The sequence below is a fragment of the Miniopterus natalensis genome, chromosome 8 (genome assembly GCF_054644295.1).
Source record: "Miniopterus natalensis isolate mMinNat1 chromosome 8, mMinNat1.hap1, whole genome shotgun sequence".
NCBI classification, from domain to species: domain Eukaryota; kingdom Metazoa; phylum Chordata; class Mammalia; order Chiroptera; family Miniopteridae; genus Miniopterus; species Miniopterus natalensis.
Genome location: NC_142088.1, coordinates 23272271 through 23293397, shown reverse-complemented (window position 1 = coordinate 23293397; position 21127 = coordinate 23272271). Strand labels below are relative to the sequence as shown.

General features: G+C 44.6%; 1 protein-coding gene across 4 annotated transcripts in view; it reads left to right on the top strand.

The window, feature by feature from the left end:
- Nucleotides 1–8361, top strand: part of LOC107524106 (aldehyde oxidase 2) — a 57897-nt gene extending 49536 nt beyond the window's left edge. For all 4 annotated transcript variants that reach the window (XM_016195891.2, XM_087819390.1, XM_016195877.2 and 1 more), the window contains 2 exons: nucleotides 1708–1875; nucleotides 8308–8361. In XM_016195891.2, coding sequence (XP_016051377.2) covers nucleotides 1708–1875; nucleotides 8308–8361 — 222 coding nt within the window. The remainder of the gene's footprint in view (nucleotides 1–1707; nucleotides 1876–8307) is intronic.
- Nucleotides 8362–21127: the final 12766 nt, after the last annotated feature.

The window sequence follows — 21127 nt, the reverse complement described above, 5'->3', positions numbered from 1 at the left end:
ATAATCTAAAGCAATGTCTCTTAACAGGAGCAAGAAGGGGTGGGGAGTTTTGCCCCTCAGGGAACATTTGGCAATGTCTGGAGACGTTTCTGGTTGTCAGGACTGTGGGGGAAGATGCTGCTTCTAGTGCACAGAGGCCAGGGATGCTGTTAAACAGCCTTCAATGCACAGGACAGCTGTCCACAACAAAGAGTTATCTGGCCCCAATGTCAACAGTGTCAGGAAGCAAACACACCAACACTTAGCAATTGCTGAAGTAGTGAAACTGCAGATTAAAATAAAGGTCAGTGTGTGTTTGCATTGCTGTGTGCAGATTACGTGGATACCACTCTCACAGTTGGAACTTCATTTAGGTTTGAGGTGTAGTATTAAAATTTTCTTTAAAATCTCTTGGGAGACTTCTTACAGGAGGTGTCAAATGAATACCAAAATAAATGAGTCCACATCTATCTTCTGGAATTTTATCATTTCCAAACTGGATCCCTCTTGCCGCCCAGGAGCTTCCTTGGGGCATGTGGTGATGAGGCCGGGCAATTTTAAAAGGAAGGACAATCAGCAGGGCCTTTGGATTCTTTGGGGGCTGGAAATCACTCACAGGGGAAAAAGCAAAAGGATACCTAGAACCCACAGAGCAGCTTTTAGGCCACCAAGAGTAACAGGACAAGCAGTCCCCTTGGGTTCCTGTGATTGTGGCCAGCACCGACAGGCAGACCTGCAAGAAAATCATGGGCTTGCAGGAGTGCCATGAAGGTTACTAAGCAATAATGGCAGGGACCTGCCAGGTACCAGGTGCTGTGCTAGGTGATTTTGTGCTTCATGAACATCACAACACCCTGTAAGGTGGGTGTCATTGCCTGTATCTCATTGAGAAAGGAAAAGGGACTCAGAGAGATAATCTCACCCAGAGAAACACAGAGAGTAAGGGCCAGGGTTCGGATTCAGTCTCTCTAGCTCAGGGGTTGCAAACTGGGGCCACTGGCCAAATCTAGCCTGCAGTTGTGTTTTCTTTGTCCTATACAGTGTTTTTTAATATCAAGGAGTTTTACATAAAAATACAAATATCTAAATTCTCTTGAAAAACTGGATGATCTGATCATTTTGGCTGCATTTCTGCAAGGCAACAATTAGTTAGAACTGAAGAACAGCTGCCTCCTTTAGACAGGACACAGGTATCTCTACTTCACCATAATCCCCACTATTCCTTATTGTCCTTCATCTTTTTACATTACTCATTTATGCTACCTGCCTATTTCATGCAGGTGACAGGCTTGCAAGCCATCATCTGGTACCAAATTCTGTACTCCTTCTTCTAGAGTGCCCTGCCTCTCCTGACCCTGGAGTCATAATGAGGCATCTTTCTCTTTGTTCATGAAGCTGGCCAGGTCAGCGTACTGAATGTGTTTTTCTAAATAGGGTACCCTACTCTCACTACACACACACATACACACACCTCTTTCCTATAAAACAAAGATTTAACCAAAACAGGATTAAAGATATAGGTAATTCATGTGATCCTAGCATTTTTAAGAGCACTCAAGCTTCATTCAGTCAGTAAGTCAGTTAACAAACATTTATTGAGAACCTACTGTGTACAAGACACTGTGCTAGGGGCTGGGGATGCAATGGTGAGCAAGACCTCGCCCCTGACTTCTAGTGACTTACATAGTCCAGTGTAGAAGCTTCTAGAACAAATGTGCTTTCTTGCAGGGCCTAGGGGAGTCTGGAATGTTCCTGGGGTCATCTGTATTCTTTGCCATCACTGATGCTGTGGCCACAGCACGCAGAGAGAGAGATATAGCCGAAGACTTCACAGTGAAGAGCCCAGCAACTCCAGAGTGGGTCCGAATGGCCTGTGCAGATCGGTTCACAGAGATGGTATGGAATTATTGTTTATTTTCCTAATAGGTGATTTTTCTTTTCCTGTTTCTCATACCTCTTAGGTAAATTTGTAACCTAATCTGTGTCTACTCAAATTATAAGATGAAAGTTAAAACCAGCCATAACCCACTAACCAGAAATCACCGTAACACACACATACACAAAATTTCAACCATCTTTTTGGGGGATAAATTACTTACATACAGATACACAATCTTTATACTGCTCTAGGATCTGTCATCCATCTGACCACCTTCCCTCCACCCATCTTTAATTCATATATGTTTACATGTAAAATATACCTTATTTATATACTTGTTTTACAAAATCAGGACATCCCTGACATAAATGTTTAAAAAGATTTAAACACTGTAATTGGGAGTGACTCTGTGAGCCTTTATTCGCAGGAAATCTGGGTAGAGTAGATACTTTTCCCTATAAAAGATCACTCAAAAAGTAGTTGCTTAAACCCAAAAAGAAAATAACTGGCCAAACTCACTTATCCCACAAACTCATAATCTTTATTTTTAGCCACTGGCATAAGTTTTGGAGGTGAGGACAGGACAGAACATTTAACTTCTTTATAAGCCCCTTGTTATTAAGGTTACTTAGGCCATGTCAAGAGTGACCATTTACCCTTCATACTTACCGTGGCCTGAAGTAGTCCTCACCATTCCCCTGACGTTGTGTATGTTTGAAACAATGAGACTATAAACCCTTCAAATCCTTGAGGAGACTTCAGAGATTCAAGAGTTCCTCTGTTCTGGTCTCCAGAACCCCTTCCCTCAGCTGGACGCCAGCAGAGAGGATGCCCAGGAGCCAGCCTTGAGTGGGGCCTCCTGAGGAAGGCAGGAAGGAGGGAGTCCTGACTCTTGGTTTAACAAAAAGGACCAGAAACACACAAAATATAGGTTCTCCTGCTACTTCCTGTTACAGGAAATGGCAATGCTCCTCCATCCATGGAGTAACACAAACCAGAGCCTAGGAGTTGGCCTGACATCTCTCTCTCCTGCACCAAGTCATGTTCATTTTAACCCCTGGCAGTCTCCTGCCCCGCTCCCTCCCTCCATCTCTACCCACTCCATTACGCACTCACTAAACAAACATTTGTTGAGTATCTAATAGGTGCCAGGCATTATTCTGGGTGTTGGGAATGAAAGAGAGCTCTCTCTATTTACTCTCTAGAAGCCCTAAGTCCGACTACCATCTCTCTAGAGGAGCCTCCTCAGGGTCTCCCGACACCCACTGCAGCCAGAGATTTGTGGTGTGACAAATGTGATCATGTCACTCTAGCTCATACACATGGTGAAAGGGTTCCCATTGCTCTTGGGTTAAAGATAAAACTTTTTTAAAAATATGTTTTTATTGATTTCAGAGAGGAAGAGAGAGATAGAAACATCAAGGAGGAGAGAGAGTCATTGATCGGCTGCCTCCTGCACGCCCCCTGCTGGGCATCGAGCCCGAACCCAGGCGTGTGTCCCAACCAGGAATCGAACCACGATCTCCTGGATCCCAGGTTGGTGCTCAACCCACCACTGAGACACGGCCGCTGGGCAAAGATAAAACTTTTTAATTTGCCCTGCCAAGTCTAGAAAACTATGAAGTCCAGTATGGCAGGCCCCCACCCACCACTGCAGCCACACATGGTCCCCCACCCGGCCTTCTCCCTCCACCCCAGCCACGCTTCAGCCGTCTGTTCCTTGTATCAAGGATGGAGGCCTCCACCATGCTCTTCCCTCTGCTTGGAACCACCTTCTTTCCTTTTCTCCCCTGGCAAACCCCTACCGACCTTTCATGTTTTAACCATATTCAAGAAATTAATTTAATGCTTTTATACTTGCATAGTTTGAAGTACCAGGAGTAAAATGGTGAACCAAACACAGGTCCCTGCTCTCAAGTTGTTTACAGTGGCGCAGAGGAGAAAGACAAACATTGCTGTTCCTTATGAGCGCTCGGCTGACTCTGGGTTATCCCTGTGCGTCAGTGGAACAAAACTTTTCTAATTTAGCCTTAACCTTTCCTTAAAGTTAAAGGAGTTATGGACATGGCTCCAGCTTTGATCATTCATTTATTCAGCCCCTTCCATGTGCCAGGCACCTCTGGGAAATGAAGGAAATAGTAAGCCAGTCAATCTTCTCCCGCATGGTATTTATTGGAGGAACTGACAGTAAATAAACAGGTGAAGCAAAATAAATGAGTAAGGGGCTAGAAGGCAATGGAGAATCAGATTATCATAGATTATTATAGGTTATTTTTTGTTATAGATTATTTTTATATAGTTTATTGACAACTTTTCTCCGGGCGTTCACATTTAAGTTGAGGCCGGGATGAAGTGAAGGGACAAGCATAAGGCTGGTCAGGGCATGTTCAAAGCAGAGAATACCTAGTACAAAGGCCCTGGGGCAGTTTTTATGGATTTAAAGTAGCCTGGGACTAAGTAGCCCTCAAAAATAAATAATCTTCTCTTAAGTCTTTGATCTTGCTTCTCTGGTAGAAAAACTTGTAACTGAAAGGCTGTAATTGTTCTTTCTGGCAGAGAGATAAAAGAAATCGAAATCTGTGGCTGCACCACTTATCCTCACATCAGCAGGGTGAAAGCTGGATAGTCCTTCCAGTCCACAGATCTCCTGGCAACTAGCCTCTGTCACAATCCAGGTCTATTCTTCAGATCTTTAGAAATTACATTTGCTCCCACAGCAGGCCTCCCGAAGTTCTTACAGCCTGGCTCCCCACACAGACCAGTCTCCTTAGAGCACCTTGGAACAAATCTGAGCCTGTGTCAGAATTTACACTTGAGCAAACTACAACATGGTTTTTAAATTGTAATATACAATGATTCTCACTGCCATACAATACTGTACTATATAAAAAAAATTTTAAGAAGCATGGACACGAACATTCTTTGCATTGGGCATTTGAATGCTATTGTCAAAGAAGTTTGTTCCGACAGGTGAAAAGACAAGAGTGTCAGAGTGTCTGTGTGCTGGAAGGTGAGCACGGGAAAGTCCGAAACCTCCTCTATTAATAAGCTCCTTATAACCATAAGGTAAATAGCAGCCTGACTGTGTCTATTCCTTAAATAGAAGTGACGGTCATAGTGCTTTTCCTCTTGGAATTAAATAAAATATGCATGTAAGTGCATGTAAAAACACTGTAAATTCAAGTCACTCTGCAAATATTAGAGTTAAGGTCGCCATCAAATACTCATAACTATTAATGCTCCTTTTCAAAATGTGCCCCTCCCACAGGCTGTAAGAGTTTCCACATTAAAGCAAGTTGACCTGGTGAGGGCAGGAAAAATAACTGAAGACTAGCAGCCACATTTTCATGGATAATTAGCTTCAACAAAAAGACAGGCGTTAGGAAGAAGGCTAGTGCATTTTCGTTTAAAAGTGCCACCTGTTCAGTTCAGTAAAGGCAGCCCTTCCTGCTAGATGTAGAAGAGAGGCCTGAACATTTCCTGTGCTGCACGGCTCCCGGCGGCTCCCCTTGTGCCCCAGGCTGGGCCTTGCATTTCTGAGCCGGGCGCGGTGGGCGGCCTGTCCCAGGAGACCGCGCTGTTTCCCCTGGCTCTGAGCCCAGCCTGCGGCACGCAGACACAGGCAGTCTCCCGACTGCTCTGCTGAGGGCTAAGCCACGGATAACGGCCAGGGCCTGAAAGGGGCAGGAACACACCCAGTCACAGGGGCTCTGCGAGAACACAGGCGCACACTGCACGGCGCAGGACACAGCTCAGGCAGCCGGGTGCCTCCGGCCCGCCCCGAGGACGCGCGGGCACGCACGGGCACACACGGGCACACACGGGCGCACACACACACACACACACACACACACACACGCTCTGCTCCCTTCCTCTCCCACTGCCTGGGGGGAGTTTCTCGGCACTCTAGCGGCTGTGACACCGGTTCCACCTGGACCGTGCTTGTCCCAGGCTGCAGGGACTGGATCTGTTCCTCTCAACGCTCGGACTCTTCACACAGTGGCCTTTGTTAACTGCAGGAGGTCGATTCTCAGACACTGTTATTAAATGTATATTTTTGTATCTAAAACCTCTCCTACCTGGTCTCTGGAAGGTTACTCCTTTAGGCGGGAGAATCAGAAGAGGAGAGATAGGGGAAGCTTCCTCGGATTGAGAGGCACAAGCAAGACGGAATGTGAAGCAGGAAAAAGGCAGCCTGGTCAGGGAAAGGGGTAACAAGACACTGTTTTAACTTAGTTAGGACACGGCCCTGCAGTCAGAGGGGCTTGGTCAGAACCTCAGCTCCACCTTTCTTGATTTATTTACTATCTCTGATCACTCCGAGTCCTTATCTATAAAATGGCGGGAAAGGTGTATGGAGAAAATAATTACTTTACAGGGTTGTTGTAAGGGTTAAATAAGATCATACATGAAAGGCATTTGGCACATGTAGGAAGTGGTCAGCATAGGTTGATGATGATGATGATGATGAGTCAGGTCCCCAAGAGCAACTTCAGTGACTCCCTAGATGGGCTCACGGGACTTAGAAACTATTATATTCCTGGTTGTGGTTTACTACAGTGAAAGGATGCAGATTAACATCAGCAAAGGGAAAAGGCAGTTAGGGCGGAGTCCAGGGCAGACCAGGTAGAAGCTTCCAGTTGTCTTCTCCCAGTGGAGTCACACCGACGGCGCTCAATTCTCCCAGCAACAGTGTGAGAAGGTGCACAGTGTTGCCAACCAGGGGAGCTCATGAGTCTGGTGTCCAGGGTCCTAACTGGGGGTCAGTGACATGGCGTAGGTCACCCGCACAGCTGACCTTAGTTACTCAGCATTCAGCCCTTCCGGAGGTCAGACGATGCCACGTGGCCAGCGCCTCAGGTAAACAAGGACACTCTTTATCAGGTGGGATATTTCAAGGTGTTACCTCCCAGGAGCTGGTCAAGGGCTAAACCTTTCTTTAGAGTGTGCAGGGTTTAGACAGCCCAGGCCTGCTGAGCTAATCCTTCAGGCACAACGATGATGGTGAAGATGACGAAGAAGAATTCTGGACTGGTGGCTGCTGCCACTGACACCAATGAAACTGGACACAGACATATCTCAGAAGCTGAGATTTAACTAAACGTGGCGTCGGTCTTGACAGCCATCACGAATATATTGCCTTCATTCTAGCTGTCAAGAACCAACCAGGGAGAAAGAGGAGGAGGCAGGGAGGGGTTGATGGCACCAAGCGAGGGAGAAGATAAAGGGAAAGTCACCAAAGGCCAAGGAAGAGCAGCTTAAGTCCCAGGTCTGGATCTCTGAAACCACAAAAGAAAGTTATGTCCTCACTCAAGGAGCTATGGAGTCAGACCCAAGAAGGCTGGGGTAGCAAGATAGAATATGGGTCTGAGTCCCAAAGCAGAAGGGTACTCCAGGAACCCAGGTTTGGGGAAAAGAATCGGTTTTGGAAGAGACTAAAAACTGCCACCACCTTTAGCAGAAAAGTTGACCTGAATCAACCTCAGACTAGACTGAGGAGCTTTGTCCAGTGTCCGCCCAGCCCGGCCCAGGGGGAACCGGCTGATTCTAATAAGATACCCACAGCAGCAGCTAAGTAGAGAACCTGGGAGATCCTTGGAGAAGGGCAAACCTAGCCCTCCATTTACATTTCAATACAGATGAAGAGCAAACAATGAACAGAACTTGTAAAGATATCCTGACCAGCACTGGGTGGTTGTTTTGGTTTTTGTCTTCTTTTTGTACTTTTGTGAAATAAACATTAGAAGCTTTTCTGAATCGTCCTAACTTTTCATTATTTATGGGAAGTTTGTGCTTTTACACCTTCATAACTAACAGTCAACTCTTCAGACAGAAAACATGACAAGAGCAAAGGCAAGGAATGAAATTTCTGCTCTTTTGGCCAAATCTAAGGGAGATCATTCCCAGCAGAGGGACCTGGAATTGGGGACCACGAGAACAAAGAATAAACAAGTCAAGTTCTTGGGGTCTGCAGCCCAGGATACTGAAACGAGCCTGGGGTTTAACTTGCAAGGCTACTGGACAAAAATCATGTGGCTAAAGGTGCAGACAGAACTGCTCTCAAATCGCTGCACAGGAGCCCAGGTTGTAGGCTCCAATGCAGACTCACAGCTGAACCACTTCCCTTTCCCATCCTCCCCAACCCTGCAAATGTTTTCATAGGATATAAATTCTCTTTGAGAGTCACATCTTGGGAGCAAAGAAGATGGGTCACTAATCAAGTGGCTTCTTACTTAGCAACAGGAAGTGCAGCAGAAATCACAACACGAGGCCTCACTGTCTTTTCAGAGTTGTCCCTAGTAAGGAAGGGTGTAGTCCCATTCCCCAGGAAAATCCTGCCTCCTCCCATCAGAAAATGTTTCCCAAACCTACAGATTTGACGTAATTTTCCTGGTGAAATACTGCAATGGTATAATGATATTAAGTTTTGAATTTGCTCTCTTTCTTAGATCCCAAGAGATGACCCTAGGACATTTAAACCTTGGTCTATCCCTGTAGCATAACACTGCTGTCATTTATTTAAAAGGTAAGATCAATAAGCTGAAAGATAATTACTCAGAAAGAAAAGACAGATCAGCCAGTCCTTTGTGTTCTATGGAAATTTACAACGGCACAAGTGTGTAAATTAAGTTTCATTTTCAAATCTTATCCAGTATTTTAATCCTTTAACACTAAACAAGCATAACTTTGGATGCTGACAAAGGAAAGTCAGCATGTTTTGCCCAACATTGCAGTTTTCTTTATTTTAAAATAAAATTAAAAATGAGAATGCTATGGATTAAGGTATTTTAAAGATCCTGCTCCCTGATTCTTTTGAGAATCACAACTTGAGTGCAAAACACCACATTACAATACATTGATTACTGCATTTATAATTAACTAGTGATATTTGGAAGTTACCCAATTGCATTCATTGAGTTCAACTGCTACAATTTTTGTACCTAACTGTATTCATTGAGTTCAACTGCTACAATTTTTGTACTGCTGCTGAACACAAATTGCAGAGCTTTGGAGAGTTGGCCCTGAAACTACCTAGGAAATACGTGCTGATAAAAGAAACATATTTTCATTGTTAGAGAATTTAACTTCTGCTTTTCTTCACACTTAATGAGCAACATTAGAAAAACTGAAAACAGAAGAGAACTACATCATGATTCAGAGAAACCTTTTTTCATCCAACTCTAACTTTCCAATTAAATGTCTAAAACAACGCACAAGTATTAACATATATATGTTTAATTCCATTGTGCTTTGTCAGATGAGAACTTGCATTGATGGTTTTGCTTGATCAGACTAAACAAATTGATGAGATTTGTTTCCCTTTCACAATAACAACAAAAATCAAAATAGGCAATACTTAAAATTATATCTTAAATCATTATAAAATAGTTATTTAAAACATATACCTAGGTTGGAGGGCAGAATAGCTTGAGTTCTTTAACTATTCGTTCTCTCTACCTCTTTCTTTCCAAGTATTAAAGTAAAATGTGGATATGCTGGTAAATCCACTCTAATTCCTATCTAAATCAAGGTATGTAAAGTGTGTAGCATTGTGCCTGACACTAGTACTCAATAAAGACTACACACACACATACACACACTCAGATGTGCTAAATACCAAATTTTAACAAATTAGAGACCACCAGTGAATGAACTGGGTTGTCAAGTTTTTGTACAGACTTTAAAATAAAGACCATCCTTAGATTGCAAGACAAATTAAAGAAACAAACAAAAAACCTGCTGCCACTCTATCACAACTATTATTGTGTGCAGAATTCCCTCCATGCTGAGCAATCGAAGCAAAATGCAGATATAAATTGCATACTGGGTCCTTAACTATCATCTTTCACCTGCAATTTCGAATTTTTGCATTTCCAAAATAGCACAATTGTTCTTATATTTGCTTTATAAGCAAGTGTTAAACACTGACCTTATTAACTTTGTATCACACTAAAATCATATGTGTGTGTGTGTTCCCCATACCATTTTAAACCACTACTAAAAATGTGTGAAAACCGCTGATCTCATCCAGCTTCTTATTTTATATATAAGACACCAAGGGAGACTAAATAACTACCTCAATGTATTTATTCCTATCTATAAAACTTACCAGTCCAATTTTTCAACTATTTATTGTTCTCACACACAAAGTTGAGGGGTTTATACACTTTTATAATTATTTTCTTTTCTTCTTTTCCAGGTGCTTCAGTTTTTTTAACAAGTGAAAAGATAGCTTGTTAATCCTAGCTGAACTCCACACTGATACTCTTATACTGTTGTGAAGAAAAAAAAATGACACAAAATTTAGAAACATTATTCTCAAGTCTGATTACATTAACAAGATGAAACATTATTTACAAATTATTAACTTAGACTTTCTAACCTAGAGGCCATCAAACAAACTACTGTGATAGTTACAGCAATCAAGTTTAATACTAAGTTGTTTCTGACAATATCATAACAATATTACTGTAAGAGCTAATTTCTCCTTTGTGTCCAACCAGTCTAACTGGACTGGTAATACAGGTTACAATCCTAGAATGAAAGACACTTCTCAGTAGATAAACATGTGATTGATTACTTTTCCCAGGGATGTGTTTGATTCAGTGGCCACAGGTAGGGACACCACAGAGTTCTACAAGGTTTGGTTTTATTTTGGTTTTACTGTGGATTAGCTACAGGTCTGTGTATGTGCATTTGACAGCAAAGGAGTCGTAGTTTCCTTGTGTAGCTCAGCTATTCAGCTGATTTGATATTCTTTTGGAATTTGGAGGGCAAAAGCAATGTAAAATCATTTTCAATGTAGTATCACAAAACCCTTTTACTTTTAAACTTTATTTTTGAAAAACGCCTGATCTGGTATCAGAGTTTCAGAAATATTTCATTGCTCAGTTTCCCATATATTGAAGTGGGTAACATAGCAAAACAACTCTAAATTGTAATCACCCCTATGTTATAGTTGAAAACATGCAAGATCCACCAAATTCCTTTACTCAGTTTTAGAGGCCTTCAAAGGAGAAACCAGCACGTGAATTAGACCTTATTTGACCAGAAAGGGAGTAAACTGACTCTCTATCAGCCAGAATTCACATGATCAGGCTCACCAAGCCTTTGACGTAGTGACCCCCTGAAGTGAATGGAGGATAGGCTGATCTGAGAGTGCTTAGTGGTTGGTGACAGAAGGTCAAGATTAAACATTCTGTACAGCCTGGAGGAGGCTGAAGGTCACAGGAGGCAGTGAGCCCATCTGATTGAAGGGACTGGGACCCAGCTGTCCACAGGCCCATTTGCTAACTTTGGAGGCTCCATTAGGCCACAGAAGTCCAAGGGAGAAAGTGGGACAGGAGCACAAAGAGAAAGGAGACAGAAGCAGAGAATCATGGACAGGACAAAATTTAAGCAAGATTTTTGAACACATGAGCAAAAGAGTTGGGGAACTTAGTGGGAGCAGCCGAGGTAAAATAAGTTGAAATAAAAAGATGTTTTAGCCCTGGGCAGTGTAGCTTAGTTGGTTGAGCGTCATCCCATGCACCGAAAAGGTTGCTGGTTCGATTCCCGGTGAGGTCACAAACCCAGGTTTTGAGTTCGATCCCCAATCAGGCAGGTGCAGGAGGCAACCGATTGATGTTTCTCTCTCTCTCTCTCCCCCTCCCTTCCTCTTTCTCTAAAAATCAATAAAAACATTTTTTAAAAATTTAAAAAAGAGAAGATTTTTAAAAAAATAACCCCTGCCCTGGTTGCTCAGTTGGTTGGAACGCTTTGGTCCACACAGCTGCTACAGAGATAGGGAGCACAAGAGTGAACAGACAAGCGAACATAAACAAAGGCGTGCTACCAAGACAGCTCTTAGTGGGTTACATTGCCCGGCTAGTGTGGTTCAGTGGTTTGAGCATGACCTATGTACCAGGCGGTCATGGTTTGATTCCTGGTAAGGGCATATACCTGGGTTTGGGGCTCAATCCCCAGTAGTGGGTGCAGAAGGCAGCCAATTGATGATTCTCATCAATGATGTTTCTCTCTCCCTCTCCCTTCCTCTCTCTGAAATCAATCAACCAACAAATAAATAAAAAATAACTGACTATATTAATTTGGCCTTGGGAGAGAGCAAGCTTTCTTTAAAACTATCCAGGAGAGGAAACAAGGTGGCAGCGCAGGTAACAGCTGTACCCGCCTCCTCCTGCAACCACATCAAAATTACAACTAAAATACAGAACCACCGTCACTCAGGGCCTCCTGAAATCTGGCTGAACAGAAGCCCCACAACCAGGGAACTGAAGAAGCACCGAGAGCGATAGGAGGGGCAAAGACACGGGCGGATCAGGGCTGAATCCCGGAGATGCGGCCACGGGCCGCGATTTAAACCCGGGAGAGAATCTCGGCGGTGGAGGTTTCCTGGAGGAGGGAGGGGTCCTAGGCCCACAGAGGCCCCCAGCCAGGGCTCCAGGGCTGGGAAGAGACGTCCCCACAACTCCGGGCTGTGAAACCGGCGGGGACTGTCCCTGAGGGTCGGGGAAGCTGAGGGAGCCTCAGGCTTTCCTCTTAAAGGGCCGGCGCACGGACTCACCCAGACACGCTCCCTCTGAGCCCAGCGCTGGGCAGCAGCCTGAAAGGACCTGGGACACTCAGGGAGGAGCTAACCTGCCTGGAATCCGGGCGAGAGGTGGAGGGGTGGCTTCCTCCCAGGCAGAAGGGCTGGCAGAGGCCATGGCTCCTTTGGTGAGCCCTCCCCCACACAGCCGGCAGGCAGGCGCCATATTTGAATCGCCAGCACCTGACTCACACCTTTGGCCCCGCCCCGTGATTCCCGGAGGCCCCGCCCCTCCCCACCTGCAGCTCATCCAGGCCATTTCCAGAGGCTTTTCTGTGCAAGCGGCCTCTCAAGCCTCATGCTTAGGACTTTCCTAAAATCCCTCAAACAAGCAGCATCGTGCCCCATAGGGCTTGATAAGTGGCCCCAGGCCTGGCACTAGTGGCAGCTGCATTGGCTCATAGCTTGGCCTCTCCTAGGCAACGCCACGCCCAGCACAAGTAGCAGCCAACTACAGTTTGCTGTGTAGCTCATGCTGGGTGGCCCTGGGCAAGGCACTGGCACAGGCTGACTTTGCACCTCCCGGGAGGCCCCAGAGACAATGCACCTGGTGGTAAGGCTCCACCATGCTGGATTACAACCCGACCACATCCACAAGTGACACACTCAAGGGGCGCACTTGGTGAACACCAAACTCCACTGAAGTAAATCCTGCTCCATAGGGGTGTCTCCAACACAGCAGCTCTCTGGTTGTAGTTGCAGCTGGTCCTCACAGCTTATTGGCCTGGGAGTCAGTTCCTCCCAGTGATGCCAACATCAACCAAGCCTCAACTACAACAGGACAGTGCACACAGCCCACACAGGGGAGCATCTAGAAGGCCCAGCTCAGGTGACTGGGGAGGCTGAGCCACTGGACCCTACAGGACACCTACTACACAAAGCCACTCTACAAATTCTAGGAGACATAGCAGCTCTACCCAATACAAAGAAACAAACACCTGGAAGCAGCCAAAATGTGGAGGCAAAGAAACAAGTCACAAAAGAAAGAACAGAAGAAATCTCCAGAAAAGGAACTAAATGAAACAGAACCAAGCAAGCTACTAGATACAGAGTTCAGAATAATGGTTATAAGGATGCTCAAGGATCTTAGTAAGGCTATTAAGGAAACTAGTGAGATCATCAATTACATGATAAAGTACCAATCAGAAATGAAGGCTGCACTGAAATGAAGAATAACTTACAGGGAATCTACAGTAGAGTAGAGGACTCTAAAAATCAAATGAGCAATTTGGAACATGAGGAAACAAAAAACACCCAACCAGAAGAGCAAAAAGAAAAAAGAATCCAGAAATATGAAGATAGTATAAGGAGTCTCTGGGACAACTTCAAGAGGTCCAACATTCATATTATTGGGGTGCCAGGAGGAGAGGAAAGAGAGCAAGAAATTGGAAACCTATTTGAAAAAATAATTACAGAAAACTTCCCCTACCTGGGGAAAGAAATAGACTTACAAGTCCAGGAAGCACAGAGGGTCCCAAAGAAGAGGGACCCAAAGAGGCCCACAGCAAGACACGTCATAATTAAAATGCCAAAGGTTAAAGACAAAGAGAGAATTTTAAAAGCAGCAAGAGAAAAGCAGTTAGTTACCTATAAGGGAGCACCCATACGACTGTCAGCTGATTTCTCAACAGAAACCTTGCAGGCCAGAAGGGAGTGGCAAGAAATATTCAAGGTGATGAAAAACATGGAACTACAACCAAGATTACTCTACCCAGCAAAGCTATCATTTAGAATTGAAGGTCAGATAAAGAGCTTCTCAGACAAGGCAAACCTAAAGGAGTTCATCACCACCAGACCAGCACTACAGGAAATGTTGAAGAGTCTTCTTTAACAAGAAGCTAATGAACAAAAGAATCTGATGAACTAAATAGATCCAGAGACACTGATGCATGTAACAGATGATCATATTTCAGAGGGAAGGGGGGTGGAGGGTAGGAAGAGATCAACCAAAGAAGTTATATGCATATATGCATAACCCATGGACACAGACAATGATGGGGTGAAGGCCTAGGGAGGGGATGGGAGCGAGGTGGAGGGGTCAATTCGGGGGGGAAAATGGGACACCTGTAATACTTTCAACAATAAAGATAAATTTTAAAAAATAAAAATAAAACTATCCAATCTTTTTCCTAATCTTTCGTGGGCTCGTGCTTGGTCCACCCCCATCCCATCCAGTCTTTTCCCCAGGTTTTCCAGGCTAGACTCCATGCCTTTATGTCACCATCTTGGATTCTACTGCACATGCACCTAGAAGGAATTTTCACTGTTGTTTTTATTCCTCCCTTAGTAATCCCAGCTAATGACTGGTAGCTGTTTCGTCCTTCCCACTTTGAGAATAAAGTCCCCTCGACAGAGAATACGGTTGTCCCCTGGAAAGCCTGTGAATGCTGTGGCTTCCTAATGAATCTGGTTTAATGTCTGATTCCATTTGCTCCCTTCCTTAACTAACCAGCTACTTACACTAACATACATGCGCATGTATATATGAGTGTGTGTGTTTATATGTGATATGATATTCAAGCCAGGTTCATAAGGTGATCTACAATCATCTATCCAAAGCATAGGAATCTGAATACTTTTCCCAGATCATTTTCCAAGGGAAGCAATGTGCTTTTCAAAATAGGCCCTTGGCGTCTTCCTAGTCACTGGAATAAAGACCTATTGTTACTTGCCCTTGAAAAAGAAACATTTATCTATCTATTTCCACTACCAAAGTTAAAAACAGTAGTAAGTTCACATGTTGCACCTAGCACCTTTCATTCAAATAGGTTGAAATTTTATAACCAAAAGTACTATAGGGAACTTGCAGCAATGGCAGAGTGAAGAGGTCAGCAAATCCTATCTCCAAAAATACTACAAAACTGGGCATAGTTGTCCCAAACTACTATTTTGGAACTCCAGAAACCAACCAAAAGCCAACAACAAATAAAAAAGTGTTTATTTATGAAATGCTGCTAAACTTTAGGTAAAAACAGGGGTCTGTGGCAATCTTTTCTGGAAGGAAATAATAAAGATCAGAGTGGAAATCAATAGAATAAAATAAAATAAATACAGAAAAATTAGTGAAACCAAAAGATCTATTTCTTTGAAAAAAAAATCAACAAAACCTATAAACCTTTAGCTATACTGACCAAGAAAAAAGAGAACACAAGTTATCAAAATCAAGAATGAAAAAAGGGCCCGGCCGGGTGTGGCTCAGCGGTTGAGCATCGACCTAGGATCCAGGCGATTGGGGTTCGATTCCCGGTCAGGGCACATGCCCGGTTGCAGGCTTGATCAATAACTCTCTCATCATTGATGTTTCTGTCTCTCTCTCCCCCTCTCCTTTCCTCTCTCTGAAATCAATAACGATAAAAAAAAAAAATGAAAAAAGGAACATCACTAACAACTTTATAGATATTAAAGAAATTATAAGAGAATATCACGAACAACTTTATGTCAACAAATTCAACAACTTAGATGAAATGACAGATTCCTAGACACAAATTACCAAAGCTGACTCAACAAAAAAATAAAAAATCTAAACAGATTATAACAAGTACTTGAATTATTAATTGAAAATCTTCCCACAAAAGAGTCCAGGCCCAAATGGCTTCACTGATTCTCAAATATTTCAAAAAGAAATAATATCAATCTTACACAAATGTTATAAAGACAGACAGGAATAATTAAGAAAATATATTCATTCATAAAATCAATCTTAATTCAAGTAGGGAAGCCAATCTGGCCTATCAATGATGAAGGAAACTTCTAATGTCCTAAGACATTGTTGAATGGTGCTTTTATTTTACCAAAAACCTTATTATTTATATACTAAAGTTTTCAACGACTACAAATTACAGAATTCTTAACTGACCCTTGAAGTCTGAATAACAAAGTCTTGCATAACACTAACAAAAGTCAATTTGAAGCAGCCTTGGGCCTTGTCTTATGAGAAGTTTCCTCAAAGATGTGATTTATCCCTCTTCTCCCTAAGCTCATCATTTACACTAATAGAGTCTTTATCAAGTAGACATATATTATATTCCTGGGAACTCCTGTCAGTTCAAGGATATCAATAACAAGGCTACAAAAAGGTATGTGTTGCCCTGGCCAGTGTGGATCCGTTGGTCGGGCATCGTCCTATGCACCAGAAGGCTGCCGGTTGGATTCCGTCAGGGCACATACCAGGGTTGCATGCTTGATCCCTAATGGGGGGCATGCAGGAGGCAGCTGATTGATGTTACACTCTCACATCGATGTATCTCTCTCCCTCTCCCTTCCTCTCTAAAAAAATAAAAAATAAAAAAAATTAATAAAAACTATTCTTAAAAAAAAAAAAAAAAAAGGTATGTGTCAATGTAAGTATCCAAACCTGTAAAGAAGTTTTAGCCTGGCCGGGTGTGGCTCAGCGCTTAAACATCGACCCAGGATCCAGGAGATCATGGTTTGATTCCCAGTCAGGGCACATGCCCAGGTTGTTGCCCAATTCCCAGTCAGGGGTGTGCAGGAGGCAGCCGATCAATGACTCTCTCAACATTGATGTTTCCATCTCTCTCCCTCCCTCTCCCTTCCTTTCTCTGAAATCAATAAAGACATATTTAAAATTAAAAAAAAAAATTTTTATAAAAATTTGAGTCAAACAGAGGGTACGCCTGGCCCTGGCCAGTGAGGCTCAGTGGTAGAGCATTGTCCCAGTACGCCAAGGTTGTGGGTTCGATCTCTGGTCAGGGAACATATAAGAAGCAAACAATGAATGCATAAATAAGTGGAACAACAAATCGATGTTTCTCCCTCTCTCCCCCCTTTCCACTTCCACTCTCTCTAAAGTCAATAAAATAAAATGAATAAGAGATTGCCGTTGCCATCAAGAAATTCAGTGTAGGAGAAAAAAATAGAACAACTGCAAATACAAAAGTAGATCAAATATCGGAAAGAAAGTACAAAGTGCAAAGGAAGTTCCCAAGAGGAACGTGTTCTCATCTGCTGCAGTGGCGAAGAAAGGTTTAAGGAAAAGGGCAGTGTTTGAGATAAAGCTTGAAACAGTCAGCAGGACTTCTGACAGGAGAAAATGTGGGAAGGGCACCTCAAAAAGAGGGAAGACACAGTGTGTCCAGTCTGACTAAGGCACAGAGTTCTGCTGTTTGGAACCTCTTCTGCCATCATACAGCTTACAAATGTCTCCCTCACCAATTCCCGTGGGCACACTCGAAAGCATAGATAAGACAGGCTGCCTGCCATAGACAGTTCCTAGTAATCCCACTCTCACTCTCGCTTCCAAGAATATATATCAGAATGCAAATAAGAATTTATAATAGATTATCTTCAATCTGCTTTAAGTTTTAAAGAAAATAACTTGCTAACTTATAGTTTTTAGTGAAAAATTGCTTGTGACACACCGTACACTGGATGGTAATAACAGGTTAAGAACCACCAATGCCCTGGCCGGTTTGGCTCAGTGGTTTACGAGTGTTGGCCCATGGACTGAAGCGTACCAGGTTCAGTTCCGGCCAAGGGCACGACCTCAGTTGTAGGCTCAATCTCTGGCCCTGGTCGGACTGTGTGCAGGAGGCAACCAATCGGTGTGTCTCTCTCACATGGATGTTTCGCTATCCCTCTCTCCCTCCCCCCTCCCCCTTTTCACTCTCTGAAAAACACTGGAAAAAATATCCTCAGGTGAGAAATAAAAAAGAAGAAGAAAAAAGAGCCAACTATGTTATGAGAAGTAAAGGTGAAAAACATTGGTCAGCACTATCCCTGGGTGGTCTCAAGTACAAACCAAGGCATTTAAACATTGAAATGACTCAGGCTGCCTTTGGGAAGATTACTCTGGAAGTGTGGAGGAAGGGATAATAGCACAGTTAGGAAGTTAAAGCAGAAGTCCCAGTTAGGGATAATAGAGGCCTAAATCAAGATGGTGTTGTAAAAAGATAGAACTGAGAAATGTGATGAACATTCCATCTTAAGAAGATAAGCTTCGTGAGGGCATAGGTCTAACTTGTCATCTCTATATCTCTAGTGGTCTTCCCTCAATTAGTATTTGTTGAGTAGATAAGATCTTGGTCACAAGGCAGTATATTATAATGGTGAAACTAGACTGCTTGGGTTTCAGATCAAGCTCTTCCACTTACTAGCTTTATGACCTTGGGTAATTACCTGACCTCTCTATGCCTTAGTTTTCCCATCTATAAAATGGGGCTTGTAATAGTGTTGACATAAGAAACCTATAAACCTATAAAGAATATTTATAAGAGTTTATTTGAGCCCAAACTGATGGCAATTTCTGGGAAGCCAAGATCTCAAATGCTCTACAGAGTGACAATTTGCAGGGGTTTTTTTTAATGCATTTGGAATTAAGGAGGGAACATAAGGAAGTTTATACTAAGAAAGATGAGGGTTGGATTACGGGATGGTTAAGATTATGTGCTTTCTTGAGTGTGGTTAGCTTATTTCAAAGGTGTTTTAAATCTAGATGCACAACAACGGACAGGGCCTGCTTAAAGCAAAGATAAGGCTTTTACTAAAAAAGTTATATGCTTTGGGTGTGACTACCCATCGTGTGCTCCCCAGTTAAAAATTTATATATCACCCTGTGAGGGTATTTTCTGTAGAACCCCTTTTTGTCCACAAGAGTTTCTAGATCATAGGGTAGTTTTGAGGGATAAGATTAATATATAAAATGCTTAGAAGAATGCATGACACATGTACCTGCCGTATAAAAGTAGCTAATGTTTTTATTAGTGAAACACTGTATCTTTAAGACTTCAGGAGTGAGAAATACAGTTTTGGGAGAAGAGTAATGGATAGAACCAAGAGTTTTTTGTGTGGCAGGCACTCAGAGGCGATGCCAGCAGTGTGGGCTGGGAATCTGGGGGAAAGGCTAGACTTAGAGACCTGACTCTTCCCACCTCCCTCTGCTTCTCAGGTCCATCTCATCTCCCACCAGGCTGTCACACTGGCCTCTTTCCATTCCTTTTGCAGGTCAGGCCCCTCGCACTGCTGTTTACTTAGCCTGGAAGGGCACAGATTCTGGACTCAATAAATACTTAATGATTCAATATTTGAACTTGGAACTCTTAAATGGAGATAAAGCTACATCCCTGGGAAGGTATGAGACTACCACGTGTGACGGGTAGTCATGCCCAGGTCTATAATTTTTCTTTTCTTTTTTTTAAATCCACACCCGAGGATATTTTTTCCATTGCTTTTCAGAGGGAGTGGGAGAGAAAGAAACATTGATGTGGGAGAGACACATCCATTGGTTGCCTCCCGCACGTGCCCAACCGGGGCCAGGGATCCAGTCTGCAATGGAGATAGGTGCCCTTGGCTGGAATCGAACCTGGGACCTTTTAATCCGCAAGCCGAGGCTCTAACCCCTGAGCCAAACGGGCTGGGGAGGCCTGAAACTTCTTTAGTAAAAGTAAGCCAGCTCTGCCTATTGTTCCTGGGCATCTGGGCTGACACTCCTTGGAAATGCCAGAAGCAATCCTCCTTTCCAGGCCCCTCCACGGGGTACGCACCTCAAGAGAGCACATAATGTTGTTAACTCCCCCGTAATCCAATCCCCATCTTGCTTTCTCCCACTTTCACTCCCTCCTTAATTCCAAATGTATAAAAGAAACTTCAAAACGCACTCCGGAGCATTTGAGATCTAGCTTCCCCACATATGCCGTCAGAGCGGCCCACATAAACCCTTGCTGTGAGACTCACTTCAGGCTCGGGCATTTAAGTCCGTGACACGCGTCAGAAGGCAAGACAGAAGACAAGAGGCGCGAGCACAGAAAAGAGGGGCCGGCAAACACAAAGAAGCCTCGGGGAGGTGACGAGGACAGAGGGAGCGACGTTTCGGGAGGCCGCCGACACCACCTTAACCGCTCAGAGGCGGCGGAGGATGGTACCGAGCGGGGGCCGAGGGTAGAGAGTTAAGGAAGTGAAATCACACAGACTAATTTACCAGAGTGTTTGATAAAGGGAAGCACGATCCGGAGAGGGTGATTTTAGGGACAAACCCTGTTTGGGGGGTTTCTCTGGCAGGAGGAGGGTAAGGAAGCCATCGGCGAGGCAAACAAGGCGCGCGCGGGCGGCCGGGCCTCGCCGCCTCCCCGCCCGCACCAGCCGCGGCCTCCTCGCGCCCCTGCTCGCGCCCGGCTCCCTGACGACCCGTCCCCAGGGCCTCTCCAGAGCGCGGCCTCCAGGGCGGCGGCGGCCCCGCTAGCGACTGGTTAGAAAGGCACGCTCTCGAGCGCCTCACCGACCTTCCTAATCCTGCGGTGAGGCCGACCGAAGCGCTGCCTCAAGTCCCCCCCACCGCCGCACTCGGTAGAGGACAGCGACCGCTGCCAGGAGTGGCGACAGCAGTCCTAGCGCAGACGGTCGCCCCGACCGTGCAACTGACCCTCCCTGCCCTCGGGGGCAGTGCGCGGCCCCACCCGCCGGCCCCCGCCAACCCGTCGCCCCGGGCGCCTCGGACCCGCTGGGCGCGAGGGCTAGGACCCAGCCCGCAGACCCCCGGCCCCGCCCTCCGGCTTCGACTTCCGGCGCTAGAGGGGGGTCGCGGGGGAAGGGGCTGGGGCGCAGGTGCCCGACCTCCGAGGCTGGGGGAGCCTTTGTCCTCCCAACCCCTCCATGTGCAAGGAGGCCGGATGACGGCGCGGTGAAGGAACGATAGGCTAGCGGAAGACGAGTGTACGGGAAACCTGGCA